This window comes from Heloderma suspectum, chromosome 3 (assembly GCF_057233095.1).
Source record: "Heloderma suspectum isolate Gila_16-S chromosome 3, 16-S_ref, whole genome shotgun sequence".
Classification (NCBI taxonomy): Eukaryota; Metazoa; Chordata; class Lepidosauria; order Squamata; family Helodermatidae; genus Heloderma; species Heloderma suspectum.
Window position 1 is genome coordinate 49,907,239 of NC_139460.1, and position 23,599 is coordinate 49,930,837.

Genomic DNA, 23,599 nt, shown 5'->3' on the forward strand with positions numbered 1-23,599 from the left:
GGAGATCTACTTTCTGCCCATCCTTGGTGTAAGGAACAAAGGTCTGTGTGACTGAGTTGCAAGTTTTTTTAGAACATGTTTTCTTTAAAACTGCCCACAGCTTGAAATAAATCCTTTGTGAGAAAGTAATGAAGCATGTAGGAATAAATAACCAACTGATAAGAAATGCTGTTGGCAACAGCCACATACCATTTCAAAATAATACATAACATTTCTTTTTGGAAGGGGCAAAAGCAGAATTTTGATTAAATCTCAGATTTTTCAGTGTTGCTCTTCAAAACAACTATATCAAGTCTGTTGTTGATCTAATCATATGCAACGACTGCTTCATTGTATGGCCACTGGCTTCCCAGCAGAAGTACAATCATCACAGTTTTCCAGTTTGTACACAAACAGTGAAAGCTCATGTGTGCAAGCCCCGCACGTGAAGAACTATACATGGGTGGCACATTATTTCCTTAGGAAATATAAGCATGTCAAGTGGTTCTGAGGATCAAGGCCCCATTGCAAAAATGGAGCCATGGAATTTGGCTCTGTTGACTGGGTGCATTAATTACCACTTTAGTTTGGTTTTTAGTGCTTAAGATTGGGCTGCTCACATCCTTTCCCTCTACACAACCCTTTTCCATCTACATAAAAGCCAGCGTGGCATTCTGTAGCAGCAGTCACTTCCCTTTTCCTACAAACATATTTTAGAAAATAAGGTATGCCATTGTAATAAGAAACAGGAAGGTGACAAACACATGGAGGATGAGATAGGAAGGAAAGACCTCTCAGTATGTTGTGTAATAACCGCTCATTCTGCCTTTGTAACTGAAATAGTAATTGCTTTTTTTTTCCTGTCTTTTATTATGGCCCTTGGATTTATTGTACTATATTAGTTTTTAAAAGGACTTATTATTTGTGTTGTTTAGTTTTCATATGGGAAGAAGTGGCCAGTGCTCAGTGGTAGACAACAAGTTTTGCACGCAGAAGGTCCATCCCAGGCACCTCCAGGTAGGACTAGGAAGGAATCCTGCCTGAAACCCCGGAGAGTTGCTGCCAATCAGCGTCAACAATACTGGGCTAGATGGACCAATGGTCTGACTCTATATAAGGCAGCTTCTTAGGTTCTGTACTGAACAACGCCCTAGAATTTCACATGATAAAGGGCAATATAGAAATGTTGAAAATAAAATAAATGAATAGGATGTGTTGAAAGACACAAATTAAAAGATATAATTTGGGGATACTGTTAAAAGGTGATGATGTTAGGAGCATTGGGGAGAGAGAAACTGCCAAAGCACCGGTAGCACAAAATCTTTATTAAGATCACCTAAAACATCACAGAGTACTGAGTTGACTTGAAATCTTCAGGCTGGATATTAAGCATGCGTCTTTATTAGGAAGATGGTTGTTTTATAAAACTAATATAAATAATGTTTAGTAGTTTTTGCTAGCTAGTGAGAGATGGAGATGTCATCACTTTCCAAAGTAAACTAGCATAGCAAACTTATACATGTCTACTCAGAAGTAAGTCCCATTGAGTTCAATGGGACTTACTCTCAGTAAGTGTGTATAGGATTACAGCTTTAGTAACAAATTTGGTTCAAAAAAATGGGAGGGAGGAAGGAAAACTTTTCTATCTTTTTATGTAAGCAGGTTATACAGATCTAGTCATGTTTTGTGCTGTTTGTAAGCAAGAACAAATTCTTACCAATTCTTTTAGAGGAAATTCTGTCTGAAAAAACAGCTTAATTGCCTAGCTAAATTTTCATTTTATCCTCCAAAGCAAGCTTGTTTTGCGCAATGTTGGTATTTGTCAGCCTCATGTCTTCGTTTTATATTGAAGCTGTTCGGCAGTGAGACACTCCCCAGTGTCAGTATAATTTGTATGTTTCTTCCTTAAGCACTAAATCATGACCGTGCACTTTACCCCTGCTAGAGGATGCAAGCACATTTTAGTCACTATAGCCTTGACCTGTCTATGAACTTTTAAAAAATGCCTCTGTTGGCCTTTTGAAATCTTGTTTTAATGCATTTTCCATTGCCTTGCCTGCTCCTGTTCAAACAGGGTAATCCATACCCCTGATAGTGTTATTCCATGTGTTATCAAAGACCTGCCTTGGTCATCTTTAACTTCTAAATCGGGCATGAGCTAGAGATGATCCACAGGCTGGAAGTATATGCTTGAAAGAGGGGTGGGGGGATTCTACAACATCTAAATGTTTCATCTCTAATAGGGGTTTTGTATGTAATGCACCTCCAGCCATGGTGAGCTCTTGGGATCCATAACTGCGAAGCCCTCACTGCTAAGCAGCATCTACTTTATCTAGATCAGGGGTGGGCAATTGGTGCCCTCCAGATGTTTTGAACAACTCCCATAAGCCCCAGCCAGCATGGCCTATGAGCAGGGAGTCTTTCCAAAATATGTGGCAAGCACCAGGTTTCCTACCGGTGATCTAGAGAATCTGGCCAGGGACTACCCATGCAAGGAATGCAGCAAGTATACACTTAAGGACATAAGCAGAGCCCTGTTGGATCATACCGGAGGTCCATCATGTCTACCATCCTGTTTCCCAGAGAAGCCAACCAAGTGCCTATGGGCAGCCCCACACACAGGTGATGAGAGCAATAGCCTCCTTCCAGCAGCTGATGTTCAGTGGCATACTGCCTTGAACCTGGATGTTCCAGACAGCCATCATGACAGCCATTGATAGACCTATCCTCCATGGATTTGCCAAAGCCTCTTTTAAAGCCATCTGAGATCGTGGTCATCATTGCGACTTGTGGCAGTGAGTTCATCATTTATTGTATGAAGAAGTATTTTATTGATCATTTCTGAACCTGCCACTACTCAATGTCATTAGATGCCCCTGACGTTTGGTAGTATGAGGGGTGGAGGAATTCTCTCTATCCACTTTCTCCACAAAATGCATAGTTTCACTGTTTTAGATAGTAAAGTGGCTCTTGAGAAAATAGACGTTGGCCCTTCCTGTTCTAAATTATTTCTTAATGGGCATCTCTACGTTAAGGAAAAAAACTGCACCCTTACCGAGCCTCTTTCTTCTGGAGTCTTTCAGCATTCACTATGGGCTCCTTTAGATGGTGACCAACGGGGGCCATGTGATTTGTAATTGAAAACTTCCCCTCTTAGTAGTTCTTCATAAGGTTCAATGAAACAGTGCCATCTAGTGGCTGTATTATAACGCAACGCCAACTTTACACACTGGGGGTATTCCGTGATAATTTTAAATAGTGCATTATCTCCGCTCTTTTAAAAGTGAGATTACCGAGGGAAGGCACTTGAGACATCCTGGAGGTCGACAGTGTTGTGTAAAGGACCCTCAAACTTCCATGAGTGGCCAATCAGGAGCGTGCAATAAATTGCTTGTGTGGAGAAGCCCCTCATTTTCCATAATTTACTGTTTTCCTTGCTAAAGTGAAAGTAGCTTTTAAAAATGGTTCACATGCGTTAGGTAAGAGGAAACGGAAAACCAAAAAGTGTATCTGCAGGTTTCATTGTCAGTTCTACTGTATCCTGCATTTAATGCTTTAAAATAATTTAAAAGTGAACAGTAATTCACCCACATCATGTTGATGGGCACAGTATATGTTACTTTATGTGGCATGTTTTTGTAAACAAAGTTTTATAATTCACAGTTCATCTCCCCACAACTCCGTGGAGTATCTCCTTTGTGTTTCCAATTTTATAGATTGGGAAATAAGGCAGTGAGACACTGATCTATGCAAATGCGAGCTGTGAAGGTCAGGGGCTGAGCTGGGGTGATAACACTGACAGATCCAAGTCTGGGATGGATATCTATCCATTGGACATATACACTGTTTTGTCCTGAAGAAAACACTATAAATTGGTGCAATTGCACATGGTATTCATCGTCATATGTCTCTTCCCCTCTCTTACTTGCAGTTCCAAAATAAAAACAAGATGTGTAAATTTTGAAATGCCTCAAAAGAAAAATTACACTTTCTGGGTTGGGGTAGCGGTGGAGTGAGGTAAATATACATATATATATATACATACATATATATATATATATATATATATATATATATATACACACACACACACACACACACACACACCCTGCAACTTAACACCTGTGGTTTCAAGTGTATATAATCACTGTATTCTTTTTAGTTATGAGTTCTAAAAATAGGTAAATGTTTTTCCTGAAACTGGTGCAACTTCATCGTTCTTCAGTACGGGTGTTGGTGATGTTTCACCTCCCCACCCCCACTCCAAGTGCCATTGAGATTATTCTGAAAAATAGAAATGAAGATTTCATTAACAATATCTAGGGCAGCTACTGGAGGGGAGTCCTTGTGGATGATGCTGCACCGACGATGCCATGCAGAGATGCTTGCCAGGCTATTTTGTTCTCTATGCAAGTGAATTAAGTTATTTCTACTGCCACAAAATGGTGGTGGTGGGGAATTCATCCCCTTTTAGGCCCTTGGGGCAGCAGGGTCATTGGTGGGGGAGGGTTTCTCCTGACATCTATTTTTCGACAGTGCATCTTTCCCTTTCCCCATGCAAACTAATGGAGAAGTAGCTCCATTCACATGCACAGGGAGTAAAATGCTCTCTCTGTATGTGTTTACCTCTCATTTCTCTCTGGCTGTGCCCACATAAAGACTATTTTGTGACTAGTCTCCCCCCGCTCCAGAAGCCATTTCATGGTTGCGCCCATGGCACCTTTTAGAAATGTCAAATGTGTCCACAGGACATGAGTGCAACAGCACCCTCCCACGCATGTTACCCAGCAACCAGTGTACGTAGGCATACTGCCTCTGATACTGGAGGTAGCATATAGCCATCAGGACTAATAGCCATGGATACCCTTCTCCTCCAGGAATTTGTCTAACCCCCTTTTAAAGCCATCCAAATTGGTGGCCATCACTATGTATTGTGGTAATGATGCATTCTTATGCATGTTTACTCAGAAGTCCCATTAAACAAAGTGACACTCACTTATTTCCAAATAAGGGTGCATAGGATTGAAGCTTTTCCTTAAAGCAAGTGAACTTGCTTAGTATTCTTGCATGTACAACATGCCTTTTCTATAAAGAGACATAACTCTAAAGGTATGGGACTTCAACTCCCAGAAGCCCCTGTCAGAATGGCCAGTCGTCATGAATGGTGGGAGTTGAAGTCCAAAACATCTCAAGATCTACATTCCGCTCACCCTTGCTATACAATACAAACAACCATGTGGCCAGATGTCCTGAATCATGCTTTAAAGATACATACAGGCTCTATTTAGTTACAAATCAATACACAGTCAGGGCCAGAAATATTGGAACAAGGATAACTGTTTTGGCTGTTGGCCTCTGTACACCACCACATGTAAGTTGAAAGGAAACACAGCCAGATGGGAGCGAAGCCAGGACTTTCAGCTGTAATTCAAGGGGTTTGACAAAGTTGGGCACCAACAATTCAGGAAGTACAGTCAGTGGCATACACACACACCCATCGTTGGTGGCTCATAAGTAATGGAACAAACCAACATCATTTCAAATTTAAGGATCGCCTTTAATACCTGGATGAAAATCCTTTGCAGTCAATGACTGCCTGAAGTCTGGAACCCATGGACATGACCAAATGCTGGGTTTCCTCCCTCGAGATGCTTTGCCAGGCCTTTATTGCAGCTGCCTTCAGCTGTTGCTTGTTTGTGGGTCTTTCTGCCTTCAGTCTTGTCTTCAGGAAGTGAAAAGCAAGCTCTATTGGGTTGAGATCAGGTGACTGACTTGGCCATTGAAGAACATCCCACTTCTTTGCCTTGAGAAACTCTCGGGTAGCTTTTGCTGTATGTTTTGGGTCATTATCCATCTGCAATATGAAGCGGTGTCCTATCAGGTTGGCAGCATTCGGCTGAATCTGAGCAGAAAGTATAGCCCTATACACTTCAGAATTCATCCTGCTGCTTTGATCAGCAGTCAGGTCATCAATAAACACCAGTGACCCGGTTCCATTGGCAGCCATACATGCCCATGCCATAACATTGCCTCCACCATGTTTGACAGATGATGTGGTATGCTTTGGATCATGAGCTGTTCCTTTCCTTCTCCATACTTCTCTCTTCCCATCATTCTGGTACAAGTTAATCTTGGTTTCATCAGTCCAAAGACTCTTATTCCAGATCTGGGCAGGCTTTTTTAGGTGTTTGCTGGCAAAGGCTAATCTGGCCTTTCGGTTCTTGAGCGTTACCAGTGGTTGCACCTTGTTGTGAAGCCTCTGTATTTACATTCATAAAGCCATCTCTTGACTGTAGATGTTGATAACGACATGCCTACCTCCGCAAGAGCGTTCTGGACCTGGCTAGATGTTGTGAAAGGGTTCCTCTTCACCATGAGCAGAATTCTGCGGTCATCCACTTTAGTTGTCTTCCGTGGTCTTCCAGGCCTTTTGCTGTTGCTGAGCTTGCCAGTTAATTCCTTCTTTTTCAGGATGTTCCAAACTGTTGTATTGGCCACTCCCATTGTTTTTGCTCTCTCTCTGATGGGTTTATTTTGTTTCCTCAGCCTAATGATGGCCTCCTTCGCTCGCATGGACACTTCTTTGGACCTCATGTTGGGAGTTCCAGTGAACAGCTACCAAATGCAAATGTAACACTCAGAACCACCTTCAGGCCTTTTATCTGCTTGATGGGTCATGGGGTACCCAGGAAACAGGCCACACCTGGCCATGCAGCTGCTTGTCAGCCATTCATTCCATTACTTATGAGCCACCAATGATGGGTGTGTGTGTATGCCAGTGGTTGTACTTCCTGAATGGTTAGTGCCCCACTTTTGTCACACCCCTTGAATTACAGGTAAAAGTCCTGACTTCGCTCCCATCTGGGTGTGTTTCCTTTCAACTTCAATGTGGTGGTATACAGAGGCCAACTGGCAAAACAGTTATCCTTGTTCCAATATTTCTGGCTCTGACTGTATTCTTATTATGTGCTTGCTCAGGAAATATGTGAATTTGAAAATGGAGAACTTGCTTTACATAAATGATTTAAATGTGTATTTTTTAACTTCTTGATTTAAATAATGATTTAAATTGATGCTGCTGATGCTGTTCCTCTCTACTACTTGTGCTCTCTTCTTTCATATTGGGTGACACCCTAATCTGCTTAAGTGATCTGCTTTTATTTTACAATGGAGTCCGTGTGAGTATCTGCTTGTGGCAAGCTATATAACATGGGTGGCATAGGCTGCTTAGGCTTATTGGACAAGAACCCTTCTGGCTCAGTTCAGTTGGTTGGATAAGTCAAACCTCTTGCCTATAGCTGATAATTTATGTGCTTCTGTGTAGATAATTCGTGTATAAGAAAACTGGCTTGTCACTATGCAGCAGTTAGTGACTGTGACTTCATTTCCAAAGCAGAAGTGTTTGCATGCACAGTGCTACTGCAAATGCTCTGCAGCTATACCCCTGTGCCCTTTGCAATACTTTTTATCAATGTAAACATTCTATAGGGAAGCTCTTGAACATGAAAATGGCCACTGCTGCGACATCAGCAACCTGTTCGGTATATTTGGAGTTCCTATGATGATGGAAGACGCAGCATTTGAACTCTGCCATCCTTATGCTCCCAAGGTGTTCTGCTGTCTTAAATGACTTTTCCCGTTCTCCTTGGCTGCCCCTTGTTGCTGGAACTCCCTCCCCAAAATAACTACATGATGCCCACCTCTCTCTTCCTTCACACTTATCTTCAAAGTACACCTTTTTTTGTGAAACCCTTGCTCTCCCCACTGCCAGAACTTAAGATTGTAACCTCTTTCATCTCTAGCTTTTACAAAAAAATAATATCAGAACAGACATTACATAGACGCCTGTCAGGTGTTCCCATGGTTCTTCTTTACAAACTCTAGTTGCACAATACTAAACAATAACAATAATCTGTTATATACAACAGATACCATGAATGACAGATATTGGCTTATTACACTTACATGTTTTTAACTGAGGAAGAGCAGTAAATATGCTTTTGTCAGACAGTGTAATAATTCCTCTGTTGCCTTTCATAGACAGAGTGCAAGCTTCCCACATGTGGGCCATTTCACATGTAATGATAAGCCAGGATTCTAGAGAATCTGGGTTTATTGTGAAGGAGCTACATGCTGGTGCAGGCAGCCCTTTCGTTCCCACTTGGCTCTTGTCGCTAGCATGACTGGCTAAACAAACAATTCTGGTTTGTTTAGTGTGCCATCTGAGCCAGGAAGCCTGGTCTGTCACTCACAACAAGCCAGGATTCATAAACAAAGAATAAACCTTGGTTTGCAATCCTGACTTGTAAAGACCACCCAGGATCCTGAGATTTGGATGGCATGTTAAACCCTTCCTGGATTGGAAACTAAATGCTTACTTCTCAGTAAATGCCAGATTTTGCCTAGAGGCCTCCAGTTGTTGTTGTTGTTCAGTCGTTCAGTCGTGTCCGACTCTTCGTGACCCCATGGACCATAGCACGCCAGGCCTTCCTGTCCTGCGCTCTCTCCCGGAGCGTGCTCAAGTTGATATTCATTGCATCCATGATGCTATCTAGCCATCTCATCCTCTGCCGTCCCCTTCTCCTTTTGCCTTCAGTCTTTCCCAGCATCAGGGTCTTTTCCAGGGAGTTTTCTCTTCGCATTAGGTGGCCAAAATATTGGAGCTTCAGTTTCAGTATCTGTCCTTCCAATGAGCACTCAGGGTTGATTTCCTTTAGGATGGACTGATTTGACCTCCTTGCAGTCCAGGGGACTCGTAAGAGTCTTCTCCAGCACCACAGTTCGAAAGCATCAATTCTTCGGCGCTCAGCCTTCCTTATAGTCCAGCTCTCACAGCCATACATTACTACTGGGAAAACCATAGCTTTGATTCGACGGACCTTTGTCGGCAAGGTGATGTCTCTGCTTCTTACTATGCTGTCTAGGTTTGCCATAGCTTTCCTCCCAAGGAGCAAGCGTCTTTTAATTTCATGGCTACAGTCACCATCTGTGGTGATCTTGGAGCCCAAGAAAGTAAAATCTGTCACTGCTTCCATTTCTTCCCCTTCTATATGTCAGGAAGTGATAGGGCCAGATGCCATGATCTTCGTTTTTTTAATGTTGAGTTTCAAACCAGCTTTTTCACTCTCCTCTTTCACCCTCAACAAGAGGCTCTTGAGATCCTCTTCGCTTTCTGCCATTAGGGTGGTATCGTCTGCATATCGGAGGTTGTTGATAATTCTCCCGGCAATCTTAATTCCGACCTCTGATTCATCCAACCCGGCATTTCTCATGATGTACTCTGCATATAAGTTAAATAAGCAGGGTGACAATATGCAGCCTTGTCGTACTCCTTTCCCAATTTTGAACCACTCGGTTGTTCCATCTCTGGTTCTTACTGTTGCTTCTTGACCCTCGTACAGGTTTCTCAGGAGACAGGTAAGGTGGTCTGGTACTCCCATCACTTTCAGAATTTGCCACAGTTTGTTGTGATCCACACAATCAAAGGCTTTAGCGTAGTCAATGAAGCAGAAATAGACGTTTTTCTGGAATTCTCTTGCTTTCTCCATGATCCAGCGAATGTTGGCGATTTGATCTCTAGTTCCTCTGCCTCTTCTAAACCCAGCTTGTACTTCCAGTAGTTCTCGGTTCGCATACTGCTGAAGCCTAGCTTGTAGGATTTTGAGCATCACCTTGCTGGCATGTGAAATGAGCGCAATTGTGCGGTAGTTTGAAGAGAGGCCTCCAGTAGCTCACCCCTAACTTATACAAAACATGTGGAAGGAGACAGCCAGTTTCTATGAAGTCTGCCTGATACGAATACTTCTCCATGTACTTTTTCCTTTGGACAAGTGAAAAGAAAGTAGCAATGAAGCAATATAACATGCTACTTCTATTTATTTATTTTTTTACTTTTCCCATACTTGCTTGCTATCACCTTTGAATCTTTCACTTTCCTCATCTGTGGAGAAAGAGGGCCCAATGCTGTTTGTGTAGCTATTAAGGTTGCCTGTCTTTCTAACAGGGCTCCTGTGCCTTTAACAGCTGCCTGCTGGGCAGACATTTTTAGGAGATGACACCTTCCCTATCACTTTGTCCCCATCCCAGGAAAAGTTTAATTGGCTCAAGTTCTGCTGGGCAAGCAACTGCTAATGCATAGGAGCTCTGCCAGAAAAAGTTCCTGAGCTGTATGAAAGCCTGTACCACAACTTTTCTTTTTATTGGTGAGTACTGGGAGATCTGGGAGGCCATGGAGGAGCACCATGGAGGGCAAAGTTCTTGCAGAGTTCAGGTGGCATTGCCAGTTGTGAAATGTCATGGTGCAAGCACATTTAGAATATTCTGCTTAGTTCTGGTTCTCCCAGTTGAAAAAGGATGCTGTAGAGCAGGGATGTGAATTGCTAGTAGGGGTGGGTGAGAAATTAACCCATTTCACATTTTAACAAAAAATGTGTATATTAGGAGAAAGGGCACGGAAAAATGCATATATTAATGAAAATAATGTTGAAAATGTATTATATTAGGGAAAGTGTTTGCAAAAATGTATATTGGGCAAAATTGTATAATAAAATTAATAGGAGAAACGCCTACAAAAGGGCATGTAAATTTTCATGCAAACTTTAAAAAAAGAATTCTCAAAGTTTAGGACACACCAAACTTAGATAGGAAAGATGAAAAACTGAGAGAAATTGAAAGATCCATCCATCCCTAACTGCTGGCTTGCTGGCCTCTCCTCCCAGGACCCATTCCCTCAGCCATGCATCACTCCCTTGTGCTATGCCCCACTGCACATGAGGAGTAGGTTCTCAGTGGGATCAGAATGGGAGGAGGCGGTTAATGTGTTTGCATTTAGGTAAAGTTTATTTCGGGTTTGTGTGTCTTATGCTTGGTAACAGAATAAAGTTGTACTCTGTGATTTTGTAGTTCTAAAGGCAGGATCGAAACTAGTTCATACTAAAAATGAGGAGTCATGATTGACACCGACAGGTGCACACTCTGATCTGGTGGACAGACCCTCCTGCAAAAATATGCTTAATAAAAATATAGCAGAAAAAGGAAACTGCCTCCATGGTCACTGGATACACTGGATGAAGCCCGTAGCTAGTTAAGGTCAGCATCTTCTAAACTCTAGCATATAGAGAAACCTACAGCAAAGCTGAAGCTACTTTCCTTTTGCGTATATTTTCATATCTACTAAATAAGGTTTTTTAACACCATTCTTAACTTTCCTTTGCCATCAAATCTGCTTTATGTTGACTCTGTTTTTTAAATTTGGTGTGATTATTCACTCTGGAAAATGATGAGCTCACAGGAAGCAGTAGGAATGTAGGTGCAATTCTACTTTTGTATTGATCTTTTCTCTCCTTTCCCTCACTTGTTGTACTGAGGGCTCAGTCTATGGAAACATCATGCCAATGAATGTACATAAGCTTCTTCAGCAATGGATTTTTGAGTTCACCAGTGCATATGGTGTGGGACATCACTTGGCAATGTGGATTGGTGGTTGTGCTTAGTAGACAAAGCTGTGTTTCCTGCTGCCCTCTAATCCACAAATGGAGCACCAATTACTTTGAAACCCTTGAGTAAAAAGAATCTCTTTCTTTCAGTGCAATCCTATACAGGTCTTTGTAGAAGTAAGTCCCATTGAGTTCAGTGGGGCTTACACCCAGGTAATTATTTATAGGATTGCAGCCTTAATTTTCTTATTTATGAGACTTTTCTCATTTGGTTAAAAAAATGCTTTCCTTCATCCAAGACTGTGCTTGTCTAAACTTGGCTAGCAGTAGGTGATCAGCATGAAGAGTTAGAGTCCTGTACCATAGGATAAACACCCCAGATGGCCCTTCATCCGGTGTTGTCATTCTCTGACAAAGTCTTCAGATAAGCAACCACAGTTATTAATCACAATTGTTAGGCAAAATCTGGCACATGATGGAAATGTGAGAATCCGTTCTTTCTCATTCAGTTTCATGAATCAAAAAATAGATCCTTCCTGTATTTCACTGTTAACTGTTTTCCTTACTCCATTAGAGGCATCATTCCTATGAGTGAGAAGGGTCCTCCTAGATCTGGGGTGGGGAGCCTGTCAAATTTCATTCAAGCCTCAGCATCATCTCTTGCTCTCTGGACCTCACCTCTAAGAATCACTTCCTCTTCTGCTTTACGTGTGTGTGTGTGTGTGTGTGTGTGCGTGTAAGAGAGGGAGAGAGATTGAAGGGATGGAATGACACACACCCACACACAGAGCTATGCAGTGCTGCAAGCTCTACCCACCATGGGATCTGACTCCACCCTCCATTAACTGTGGCTCCTAATTGATTGTTTCCATGGGTCCACAGCCTTTCATAAAAAAGAAACTTTCCTACCCTGCCCTAGATCAATCAGTCTAGGAAGTTTCAACCTCTTAAAGCCAAACTGGACAGTAACTTGATACATAGCATGCCAGCTATATCTTGTTTTCCCTTAATTAATTACAGTCAGAGAGGAATCTTATGTGAAATGCACTGCACCAGGAGGGGTGTGGGACCCTTTCCTCCCCAGCATGATCAGAATGGCCCCACACACACACACATACACACTCCTTAGAATGCTTAAGTCAAAGGTCCCCACTGGCACCAGTGGGGACTTCTTTCCTGTAAGTCTTCTAGCTATGCAGGGGTGGGTTGTTTTTCCAGTTGTGCCAAGGAGGGAAGATATGAGCCTCTCCTCCTTGTGTGCTGCATTCCAAGTATGATTTCTGCCCTGTAAATTAATTAAGAAAAACAAGACACTATATAGCAAGCATGTCACATAGCAAGAGAACATTTAGTTTGGCCATTAGGATATAGGAACTCGGGAAGCTGCCTTGTACCAGGTCAGTTTCTTTGTCTAGCCCAACATTCTCCAGAGCCTCATCCTATCGTTTTTGCTGGAGATGCCAGGGATTGAACCTAGGACCTTCTGCATGCAAAGTGTGTGCTACCCCTCAGCTAAGGTCAGAATCTCTGCTATCCTAGAGAGAAGCGGAACCATCAGAAGAAGACATGCTACTGTTCTTGTAAAGTCATTAATTTACGTTATTTTTAGGCTCATTGCTATCTGTTGTCTTCAGCCACTAAGAAAGCAAATAATTTCATACTACTAAAAGGGTGTGAATGCAGGGTTTACGTTGGCACACAAGGCACTTTTAATCAGGAGCAGTGGTGCAGTTCTCTTCCCCACCTTAGAACAAGATTGAGGGAAGGGACTCCAAGGAACAAATGATAGTGGGTTCAGATGAACCCGCTTGTGCATAAAAAGTATGTGTGCGGAGGTTGCAGGGCCACACATGCTCACCCCTCTACTGTGGCTGCCCCTGCCACCTGCACCCATTCTGCCACTAGCTGTATATTCAGTGACTGACAGAGGGGGCCCTATGCACATAGTGATGCATGCACATAGAGCTCATCCATGTGAAGTGGAGATCTTGGGTCAGTCAGGATCCCCCCTTTCATGGAGGACCTGTACATGTATGCATCAGTACTTCCACAAGCCCTCCTCTCTTGGTTTTTTTAGACTCTCCCCATCATTATGTAAGGCCTACATGAACCTCCCTGCAAGTAGAAAACTAGTACAGCAGAAAGCAAGCTGGGTTAGAACCTATCCCCTGATCTGCTACCTTTTTATTTGCAGGGAGATTTTTTTAATTGAATTTTTTCCAAGTAACAATGAACAGTAACAAATCCAAATACACCACATGTGAGTCAGTTTTATAGAATCATACAATAGTAGGGTTGGAAGGGGCCTACAAGGCCATTGAGTCCAACCCCCTGCGCAATGCAGGGATCCAGGTCAGAGCATCCCTGACAGATACCTGTCCAGCCTCGTCTTGAATGCCTCCAGTGTGGGAGAGCCCACCACCTCCCTAGGTCATTGGTTGTCATATTGCTCTAACAGTCAGGAAGTTTTTCCTGATGTTCAGCTGGAATCTGGCTTCCTGTCACTTGAGCCCATTATTCCGTGTCCTGCACTCTGGGATGATCGAGAAGAGATCCTGGCCTTCCTCTCTGTGACATCCTTTCAAGTACTTGAAGAGCTCTATCATATCTCCCTTCAGTCTTCTCTTCTCAAGGCTAAACATGCCCAGTTCTTTCAGTCTCTCCGTACAGGGCTTTGTTTCTAGTCCCCTGACAGTCTTTTTGATCACACAGGATCTCTATTTGGCACAAGCAAGATTATCTGATAAAGTTATTACTCGTCATCCTACTAGATCATGCCACAGAGTTCCGTGTGCCTCAAGCTTGATGAATATGTGGTGGGTGGGGCCAGTGAGCATGGTCGTGGGTGGGGCAAGCCCATACAGCTGCGTGACTCCCTTACATGTGCTTTAAATCCACACATACCCCTAATGATATTTCACTATCAGTGTAATTGGTGATCTTCAACTAGAACAGTAGTCTTCCACCTTTCAAGACCTGGGACCCATCTTCAGCCCCAGCTTGCAACATGGGACCCATTTTTAATCTCTTTTTTAAACCATACCTTCCACCTTAATCTCTTTTTTTCTTATGCCTTTCTACCCATCCCTTTCCTTCTCTCTGTGTCTTCACTTAAGACAGATGGAAAGATGGAAGTGACCTCTCTTAGGTTGTGGCATGACCCAGCAGTGGGCCCAGCCCACCAGTTGAAGACCAATGAACTAGAGAATGATAAGGGTACTTGCATCATATTGATGTTCATGGAGGAATCTTAACTGTGGGAGCTTGCAGAAGAGGCTTTTATCCTGCAATTGCCCTGCTTCATTCACAGAATTTTATTGGAGTTCAGGCAATGACATCTGAATGTTACAGCAAAAATGACACCCCAAAGCAAGAAAAGAGTGTCTTGTGGCACTTAATTTTTTATGTGTTTGTTTATTTAGACATTTATACTTGCTCTACTCCTGGGGCAGCTAAGAATAGCATTAACAATCAAAATGAAACATTAGCAATCAACAGCACTAGCAGTAATAATAATAGCTCTGGGACTGCAGAGCTGAAGGAAGGCGCAGTCTGGCCTCTGCTATTGGCCAGTGGGCCAAAGACTACTGGGAGGCTGCATCCCCTGCTTCATGTCATGGCAAGAGAGAGACCAACCTGGCAACATCCAGTGATGGCCAGCTGCTGCAGTGCTTGCTTCCCTCTTCCCTCTCCTTTCCTTTTTCCTTTTGTGTCATGTCTCTTAGATTGGGGATGGGCAATTTGTGGTCCTCCAGGTATTTCAACCTACATTTCCCATTATTCCTCACCTTTGGCTATGCTGGTGAGGGTTGATAGGAGTTGTAGGCCAAACCATCTGGAGGGCCAAAAGTTGCCCATGCCAGTACTACATTGTGAGCCTGTAGGCTCTTAGAGCATGTAAGTGCTTTATAACTCTCAAATATTAAGAATAATGATACTTTTCAAAGTTATATTCAAACGGCAGAGCAGGAAAAACGTGGCTGCAGAATTAGAACTAGTTTTTTAGAAGGTCTTTTCCAGGCACTGACAGACACAAAATCAGGCACAAGCCAAGCTGCCTTGGGGAATGAGTTCCAAACATAGTTACCAACTGAAGACAAAATTTCTTGCATCTGATGAAGTGGCCTCTAGCACTCAAAGTTTATGCTACTCTACAACTCGTGGTCTTTAAGGTGCCATGGGACTCTGTTTTGTTTTTGTAGGATTGCCTTGTATATTATGGGCAGTGTAGCAACCATACCAAGTTCAGTAAGAAGTGACTAGAGTTGGGGAGGGATGGGAGAGATCAGCTTACTCTAGCATGGTTGTAGATAAGAATCTAATTAACAATGTCCTACATATTTGCCAAGTGCTCTTTCTAGCTAGAACACTGACCTCTGCCCAAAATAGTGATCCATCAAATTCAGAGCCCTTACTTTCTCTATGCATTGTTAGTGAAAAAAACACCAGGCAGGAGATGCCTGCTGCCTAAAGGTTCTTGTTTATTTCTTGGGTAAATTTGTTAGATTATTGAAATAATACATGCAAAATATTTAGGACAGTCAACAGTACTGTAAAAATGCTAAATATTTTTTATGATCAGAGCCTGATAATTGTTTTCAAAGTTTAAGAGATTGAGGGGGGGGGGGCAATAAACTGAGTACTGTTAGTGGGTGGTTCGTCTGTCTGGCTAAGCAATGTTCAACCTGTTCTGGAGGGGGTTGCTGTCCCCCTAAAGGATCAGGTTCATAGTTTGGGGCTGCTCCTGGACCCAGAACTGTTACTTGAGGACTTGGCATGGAGCACCTTTTATCAGCTTAGGCTGATATACTGACTATACCCTTACCTGGACAGGGATAGCCTAGCTAGAGTTATCCATGCTCTGATAACCTCTCATCTGGATTCCTGCGATGTGTTATATGTGGGGCTGCCTTTGAAAATAGTCCAGAAAGTTCAGCTGGCACAAAACAGGGCAGTGAGATTGTTGATGGGACCAGGCCAATGTGATCATATTAGGCCGGTACTTTTCCAGCTGCACTAGCTGCCAGTCCATGTCCGGGCCTGATTCAAAGTGTTGGTATGAACATTCAAAGCCCTAAATGGCTTGGGGCCAGATTACTTGAAGGATCGTCTCTCCCCCCCCCCCTCCGTGTACCTAAGATCATCCTCAGCAGTCCTTCTCCGGGAGCCCCTGCCAAAGAAAGTGAGGTGGGTGGCTACCAGGAAGATGGCTTTTTCTGCTGTGGCACCCCGGTTGTAGAATAAGCTCCCTAGAGAGGTTCACTTGGTGCCTATGTTCTACTCTTTCTGGTGCCAGGTGAAGACCTTTTTATTTTCCCAGGAATTTTAGCATTTTGACATTCTAGTCTTTTAGCTGTGTTACTGTATTTTAAATCTCTGTATTGCTGCTAGGTTTTATGCTGGTTGTACTTTTATACTGTAGTTTTAATGCTTTTATATTTTATATTGCTTTTTATGCTATATTTGTGGTTTTAATTTTTATGAACTGCCCTGAGAGCTTCAACTATTGGGTGGTATAGAAATGTAATAAACAAAATATATATACTGTAATTAAGGGAGGATCCCCACTTAAATCCATGAGATAGGTAGAAATGTGCAAAAAGGTACATATATTTGGTTAAGCTAAAAATATGAAATCAGTGTTCAGAAGGGGCTAAAACATAGTGGAATGCTTTTAAGGAATAATGTTGTTGAGCCTTTGGTGTTCACTTAATGCAGGCGTGGGCAACTCAATTCAGACGTGGGCAACTCAATTCAGACGTGGGCAACCAATGTTAGCCAGCATAGCCAATGGTGAGAGATGTGGGAGTTGCAGTCCAACAACAAGTTGCCCACCCCTGATTTAATAAATGCTTTATGGTGCTGTTCAAGAGATCCCTGCATCTTTTACAACTACTGTCACAGTGCAGAGCTAAGATTGTTATTTTAGCCCCATTGAGGATGAAAGGAACTGTGTGGGTTTTTTCCTCTTGTCCTTGCTTTTTTGGCATTTACATTAGATTTGGCTCTCCATTTAATAAAGTTCCACCCCCCCTTGAATAAATCTAAAGCCCATGCTTGTTCTGTAGGTTACAGACCTTTTCCATTTAACTGAAGCAGGTGACGTTAAATGTGATATGCAAACAAGCAGCACAGTAGAGAAAGCCACGTTGAGGGAATAGTATGCAGCCCCTTAAGAGAGAATGCGCTGAGCTGTGTTTAGCATGCTACTGTAATAGTTAGAGAGGGTGTGTGTGTTAGAAAAGAAAGCAACCAGGAGAGTGGCTGGGGGATGGGGATGGGGGACCAGCTGAAAACAGAAGCAGATCTCAAAACTAGAAAAAAGAAAAAGATTGCCAAAGCAGTCTTCTCAGAAGATACTTGACCATGCTTTTGGGGAATATTAATGCAAAGTTTTAGTAGCCAGTCTAGTAAAACAGTTATGAAACATCAACTATTTGTCCAGGGTCATAGCAAAGAACACTAGGGAAGATATGCTTAGTAACAGCGGCTAATTTATATAAACACAAACCTACTGAACAAACACAACTGACCATACCATATTAATAGGCATTAACAAATATTATTGTTTAAATAAGCAAAATGGAACCAAGGTAGCTAGTTCAAACACTTTGAAGTCCAGAAAACACCTTGTCAAACTGATAAAGGACAAATTAATGGTCTGAATGAATACATCTCTTCTGCAATACATGTGCCCAAAGTTTACATTTAGAAGTAGCAATAAAACTCCTGTTTTAAACTTGTGTTTCAGGCCTAACAGTCATGAGACGGATCTTACTTGTGTTTCTCCTGGCTGCTGGAGTAATGTACGTTATACTGCACTGCAACATCTGGAGGACAAACAGCTCCTGGTAAAGTCAATATCTTCTTAGACATGCCACCTATTAATTTGTCATTGCAGAGCTCTCCACAAGTTGCTTGGCTATATGAAATACTTCTGCAATTGTATGTCTTATTCAGGAGTTGGAAAGCATGTTGCTGTGTTCAGTGAGTAAATGTGTTTGTGATGGATGTCATAGGGAGACAAAGGGCAGTATCCAACAGTGTCGGTCTGCTAGTGCAAATAATGTGCTATTGGAAGCTAGACTCTAAACTACGTGCAAGGGGAGAATCCAACTAAAGATATGGTTGTACAAGCGGTCGCACAAGAGGTTACACAATCACTTTCAAGCACTGAAAGATTTGGCAGAGCTCCTCTAGCGCTATTTGAGTTTGCGGGATGATGCTGTTGGTTACTGCCCCAAAACAAAATGCAATTTTGACTAGTGGACGCTGGTGGCTGTGATGTCAGTGGGGCAATGAATTTGCTCTGGGTTTCAGTCAGAACCAATCAGAACTGGTTCTGACTGAAACCCGGAGCAGATTCACCACCCCGATCTTGACTGCAGAATCACAAAGGTTGCCTATCCTTGCTGCCTTGGTGTAATCATGACATTGACACTAGAGGCAGGTGTTTATTTTCCCCTCAGGCAGTTTGTGGGACTTAGTCTACAATGTAGCCCTGCCATATTTTGACAGAAATCTGCCTCACATTACATCTATATATTCTTTTTCTGGTTTGTTAGTGCACTGATTAATTTGATAGTGTGCTTTATAGTGCAATCCTATGCAGGTTTACTCAGAAGTAAGTCCCTCTACATTCAGTGGGGCTTACTCTCAAGTAGAAGTGTGCCTAGGATTGCAGATTTAATTAAATGGTTTTGATAGTGCCTGTTTTCATTGAATGGTTTAATCAAACATTATTATTTTATATAAGCCACCTTGGAGATCCTTCTGGATCTAAATTGGGGTAGAATTTTCTTTAAAAAATAAATTTTAATGGCAGTGTGCATGGGGCAAAGTGTAATTTATCAAACCCGCTGTCAGGATTCCCTTAGCCCCCACCTCACTTCAATGCCCAAACATACACAGATGAGAGGCTTCAGTCTACAGCTTTTAATTCATTACTTCACAGGGTCACACAGATGCAAATTCTTAGAGACCTCTCCGTCTATGAAGGAATGCCTTCAGGGGATCCAAATGGAATTTATGAGAGTTGCCCGCCTTTGAAGAGGGAGGTGGTCTCGCTAGCCTAACTTAAGCGGGGGAGGTCCCTCCCTTGCCGTGAGGCCTCTAAGCGCACCTTTTCACGCAAGGCCAATCGGGTAGACTGTCTAAGTTCCACCCCTGCTGTCTCTCTCTTTGCTTTGCGCCTGCACCTGGCATCTATTAGGTCAACCTCCTGTTTGCTGCCTCTTCAAAAGTTTGATGTGAAAAGTAAAAAGAATGCTCGAATTGATTCTACTTGCTGTTGTTTTTTAAAGATAACGTCTTAGTGTTTGGCTCTCCTAAGTATAGAAATCTTCAGAAAAAGTCAAATTGTGTTCCTTAAAGTACAAATGGCTGCCTAGTTTTGATGAGTGGAAGCCTCTGTTAGTAATAATTATATGTTGTAACTGAATGTACAGACATGTTTTACTAACAGATAGTCTGTAAATAAAACGAGGCGCTTGGGGGGGGTAGCACCTTTTTGGGTTATATTGTCTGGCTAGCTATTTTATTATGGTGTTTTTCTTTTTCTAGGTTGCCCCCTACAGATTCAGGCAGAAAAGAGCAAGTTTGTTCTTTGGAATCCAACACTTCAACTTTAATAAAGTAAGTAGGGAAGGGTGGTGGTGGTTCATCTGTACAGGTTAGAGATGGTCACTCTGCACTGTGTAGGGTTGCACTCCCCCCGAAGAAGGTTGAAAGCCAAAGGGTGCTCTTTGAAACATCTTTGTCATGGGAGGTTCAGATTGCCTCTGTGGCACGGAGTGGCTTACACCAGCTTAGACTGGTGTACCATCTGTAACTTCACCTGGAAAGAGAGAGCCTGGCCTCTGTTATCTGTGCCCTGGTAATCTCAAAATGAGACTACTGCAGTGGAAGCTGGTGGCTCCAATGTCAGTGGGGCTAGTCAGAATCAGCCAGAACTCTAAAGGAGCTGTCCAAGGTGCTGAACCATATCCCCAAAATGCATTCAGCACCTTGGATAGCTCCTTTAGAGGTCTGCCTGCTTCTGACCGACCCAGAGTAGACATGTAGCCCCACCAAAATTGGAGCCGCCAGCCCCCACTAGACTACTGTAATGGGTTGTACATGGGGCTGCCTACAAAAATGTTTTGGAAGCTGCATTAAGTCCAAAATACAGCTGTGAGGCTGTTAACTGGGACTGGGCGTTATGATCACTTTGCACCGGTGCTTCGCCAGCTGCATTGGCTTCCAGTTGTTTTCCAGGCTCAACTCAAGGTGCTGGTCTTGGTTTTTAAACCCCTCATAGCTTAGCACCAGGGTACCTGAAGGATTTGTCTCTGCATATGCCTGCCTGGACACTAAGACCTTCAACACAGACTCTTCTTAGGGTGCCCCTGCTGTCTTACGGAGTGGCGGGTGGCTACCAAGGAAAGGGCAAACTCAGTGGTGGTGGCACCAGCAACCCCACTGTGGAAAATTCTCCTGAGGGAAGCTGCCTGCTTTGATGTCATACTAGTGCTGGGCAAAGACCCTTTCATTTTTCCAGTGTTTTTAACCTGATTGAGCACCAGACTTTAAGAAGGATGCAGACAAACTGAAGAGGGTTCAGAGGAGGGCAACAAAGATGATCAGGGGACTGGAAACAAAGCCCTATGAGGAGAGACTGAAAGAACTGGGCATGTTTAGCCTTGAGAAGAGAAGACTGAGGGGAGATATGATAGCATTCTTCAAGTACTTGAAAGCTTGTCACAGAGAAGAAGGCCAGGATCTCTTCTCGATCATCCCAGAGTGCAGGACACGGAATAATGGGCTCAAGTGACAGGAAGCCAGATGCCAGTTGAACATCAGGAAAAACTTCCTGACTGTTAGAGCAATATGACAATGGAACCAATGACCTAGGGAGGTGGTGGGCTCTCCCACACTGGAGGCATTCAAGATGAGGCTGGAGTCTGGACAGCCATCTGTCAGGGATGCTCTGACTTGGATTCCTGCATTGCGCAGGGAGTTGGACTCAATGGCCTTGTAGGCCCCTTCCAACCCTACTATTCTATGGTTCTGTGATCTGTTTGATCTCTGCTGATTGCTTTTTTTCCTGCTCTTTTAAATTTTGTTGTTTTTAATTATTTTGTTTTAAATAGTTTTAGTGTAGTCTTGACTCTTTGTAAGCCACCCTTGGAACTTGTTGAAAGTCAAAGTATAAATCCTATAAATAAATAAATAAATAAATAAGGAATGCCAATGAAAGATTGCTGAATATAGTTCTCAGCAAACATTTACTATACAGATATCTTTCTAGAATCTTAACTCTGATGCTTGGCTCTAAAGAACTGCAACACCACAACTGATTTTTTAAGTATTTATTTATGAAATTTCTGTCCGATGCAGTACTCATGCTCTCTGAACGACTCATGGTATGGAATTAAATGGTATTCCAGTAAATAGATAAAATTAAAAAGCCAGCATCAATAAAACATTCCAAGGTAACAATTAAAACCGTAGGTTTTCCAGATTAAAATTTCCATCTGCTTTAGTTAAAAGGTCTCTGAAATAAAAGTGTTTCACAGTGCAGTCTTATGCATGTTCACACAGATGTAAGTCCTGTTATGTTTAATGGGGCTTACTCCCAGTTACGTGTGCATAGGATTGTTTTATCCTCCTTAACCTGCTTTCTGAAAGCCAGCAAGGGTGATAATAGGTGAACCTATTTGGGCAACAAGTTCCAAAGCTGAGACATCATCGGTGAGAAGTCTTTGGCTCTCAGGTAGCAGAGCACCTGTGACATAGCCTCCTCCTCTGATCTCAAAGCATGAGGAGGTATATATGCTGGGCCTTTGAAAACAAGGTCCCTGTTTATTGATAAGTATTGAAGATTGATCTGTTGATTGCTTAATTGCTCTGGATTTCCTTAGAAATTACTGCTTTTAGTGGATTGTACTTTTTTTTAATGTTGTGAATGACTTTGTAAATTACGTAACTGAAAAGTGGTATAAAAACATGGTAAATAAATATATGGGAGGACACGTTCCTTCAGATTGAAGGAGCTGAGACCATGTAGGACTTTGAAGGTTAAAATGAGCACCTTCAGTTGAGCCAGGCAACCAACGAGTAGCCAATAGAGGCCCTTTAGGACCAGCATAATATGGTCCCCCATGACCTCTCCAGTTAAAAGTGGCCACTGAATTCTGGACCAGTTGTAGTTTCCAAACCTATTGGAAGAGCAGCCCCATGTAAGTTTTCTAGTCTAGAGAAAATCAGTGCAGCAAAACACCATGGTAGTAAAACTGCACTATGCCAGTCCTTGCACAAATCAATTATGGGCAGGGACCATTCTAAGTGCAGAACAAGAAGTGTTCAGCACTGCAGCCACAAAACATGAGTATTAGCCTAACAATGCATATCAAGTGTGAAGCCTGCCTGCAAGATGCCAGCTGGCTTGTACTAGTGAAAATGCATTTGTACCTTCGGAGGCAGCTGTATGTTTGGATTTTAAGGTTGTTTTTACAAGTAACAACCCCAGTTTTTGGATTTCCAGTGCCTATAGCACTTTGACTATAAAGGCTACACTGCCTGGAATGTACATATGAAAATGGTTCCTGTCTGCTTTTTCTTTTGCATTATCGACCGTCACAAGTGATGCTCTCTGGTCTAAAAGGAGTTGTTTGCATCATTTGTTAAAAGACATCACTCTTTTTAAAGCCATGCACTACCAGTAAATGCAACATGTACACAAACCTAGAATCATTACAGGGGAATAAGTTCCACTAATTGTAGTGGAAATGTCCTGTAATGGGTGACATAGGAAACTGCCTTACATCGAGTCAGACTATTGGTCCATCTAGCTCAGTATTGTCTACACTGACTGGCAGTGGCTCTCCAGAGCATCAGATTATTTTTTCCCAGCCCTATCTAAAGATGGCAGAGATTGAATCTGGGACCTTCTGCATGCAAAGCCTGTGCTCTGCTCATGATCTATAGCCCTTCCTCATAAGATCATGTGGTATGAGTAGGGTGGGGTGGGGTGGGGTAAGGATTCTGCCTCATATTGCCGACAATGGCCGTGTCATCTCTCATTGCCTATATTGCTACCGCTCAGCAGTTCAGGAAGACTTATTTCCTTTAAAGTGTATCTGGGCTTCCAAGCAGGCACAGACAATCACAGACAATGGCCAGGTTCACAGGGGGAAGAGAGGCCA

General features: G+C 42.7%; 1 protein-coding gene across 19 annotated transcripts in view; it reads left to right on the forward strand.

Moving 5' to 3' along the window:
* ST3GAL6 (ST3 beta-galactoside alpha-2,3-sialyltransferase 6) overlaps positions 1-23,599 on the forward strand; it is a 160,433-nt gene that overhangs the window by 61,433 nt on the left and 75,401 nt on the right. For 12 of the 19 annotated variants that reach the window (XR_014789050.1, XR_014789051.1, XM_084843187.1 and 9 more), the window contains 2 exons: positions 18,166-18,265; positions 19,977-20,048. Coding sequence is in view for 14 of the 19 variants with exons in the window: in XM_084843182.1 (XP_084699308.1) it covers positions 18,166-18,265; positions 19,977-20,048 (172 nt within the window). In the remaining 5 variants the exon portion in view is untranslated. Of the gene's footprint in view, positions 1-6,120; positions 6,610-10,065; positions 10,182-18,165; positions 18,266-19,976; positions 20,049-23,599 lie in introns of those variants that run through there. The other 7 variants (XM_084843180.1, XR_014789052.1, XR_014789048.1 and 4 more) reach the window with 2 other exon arrangements.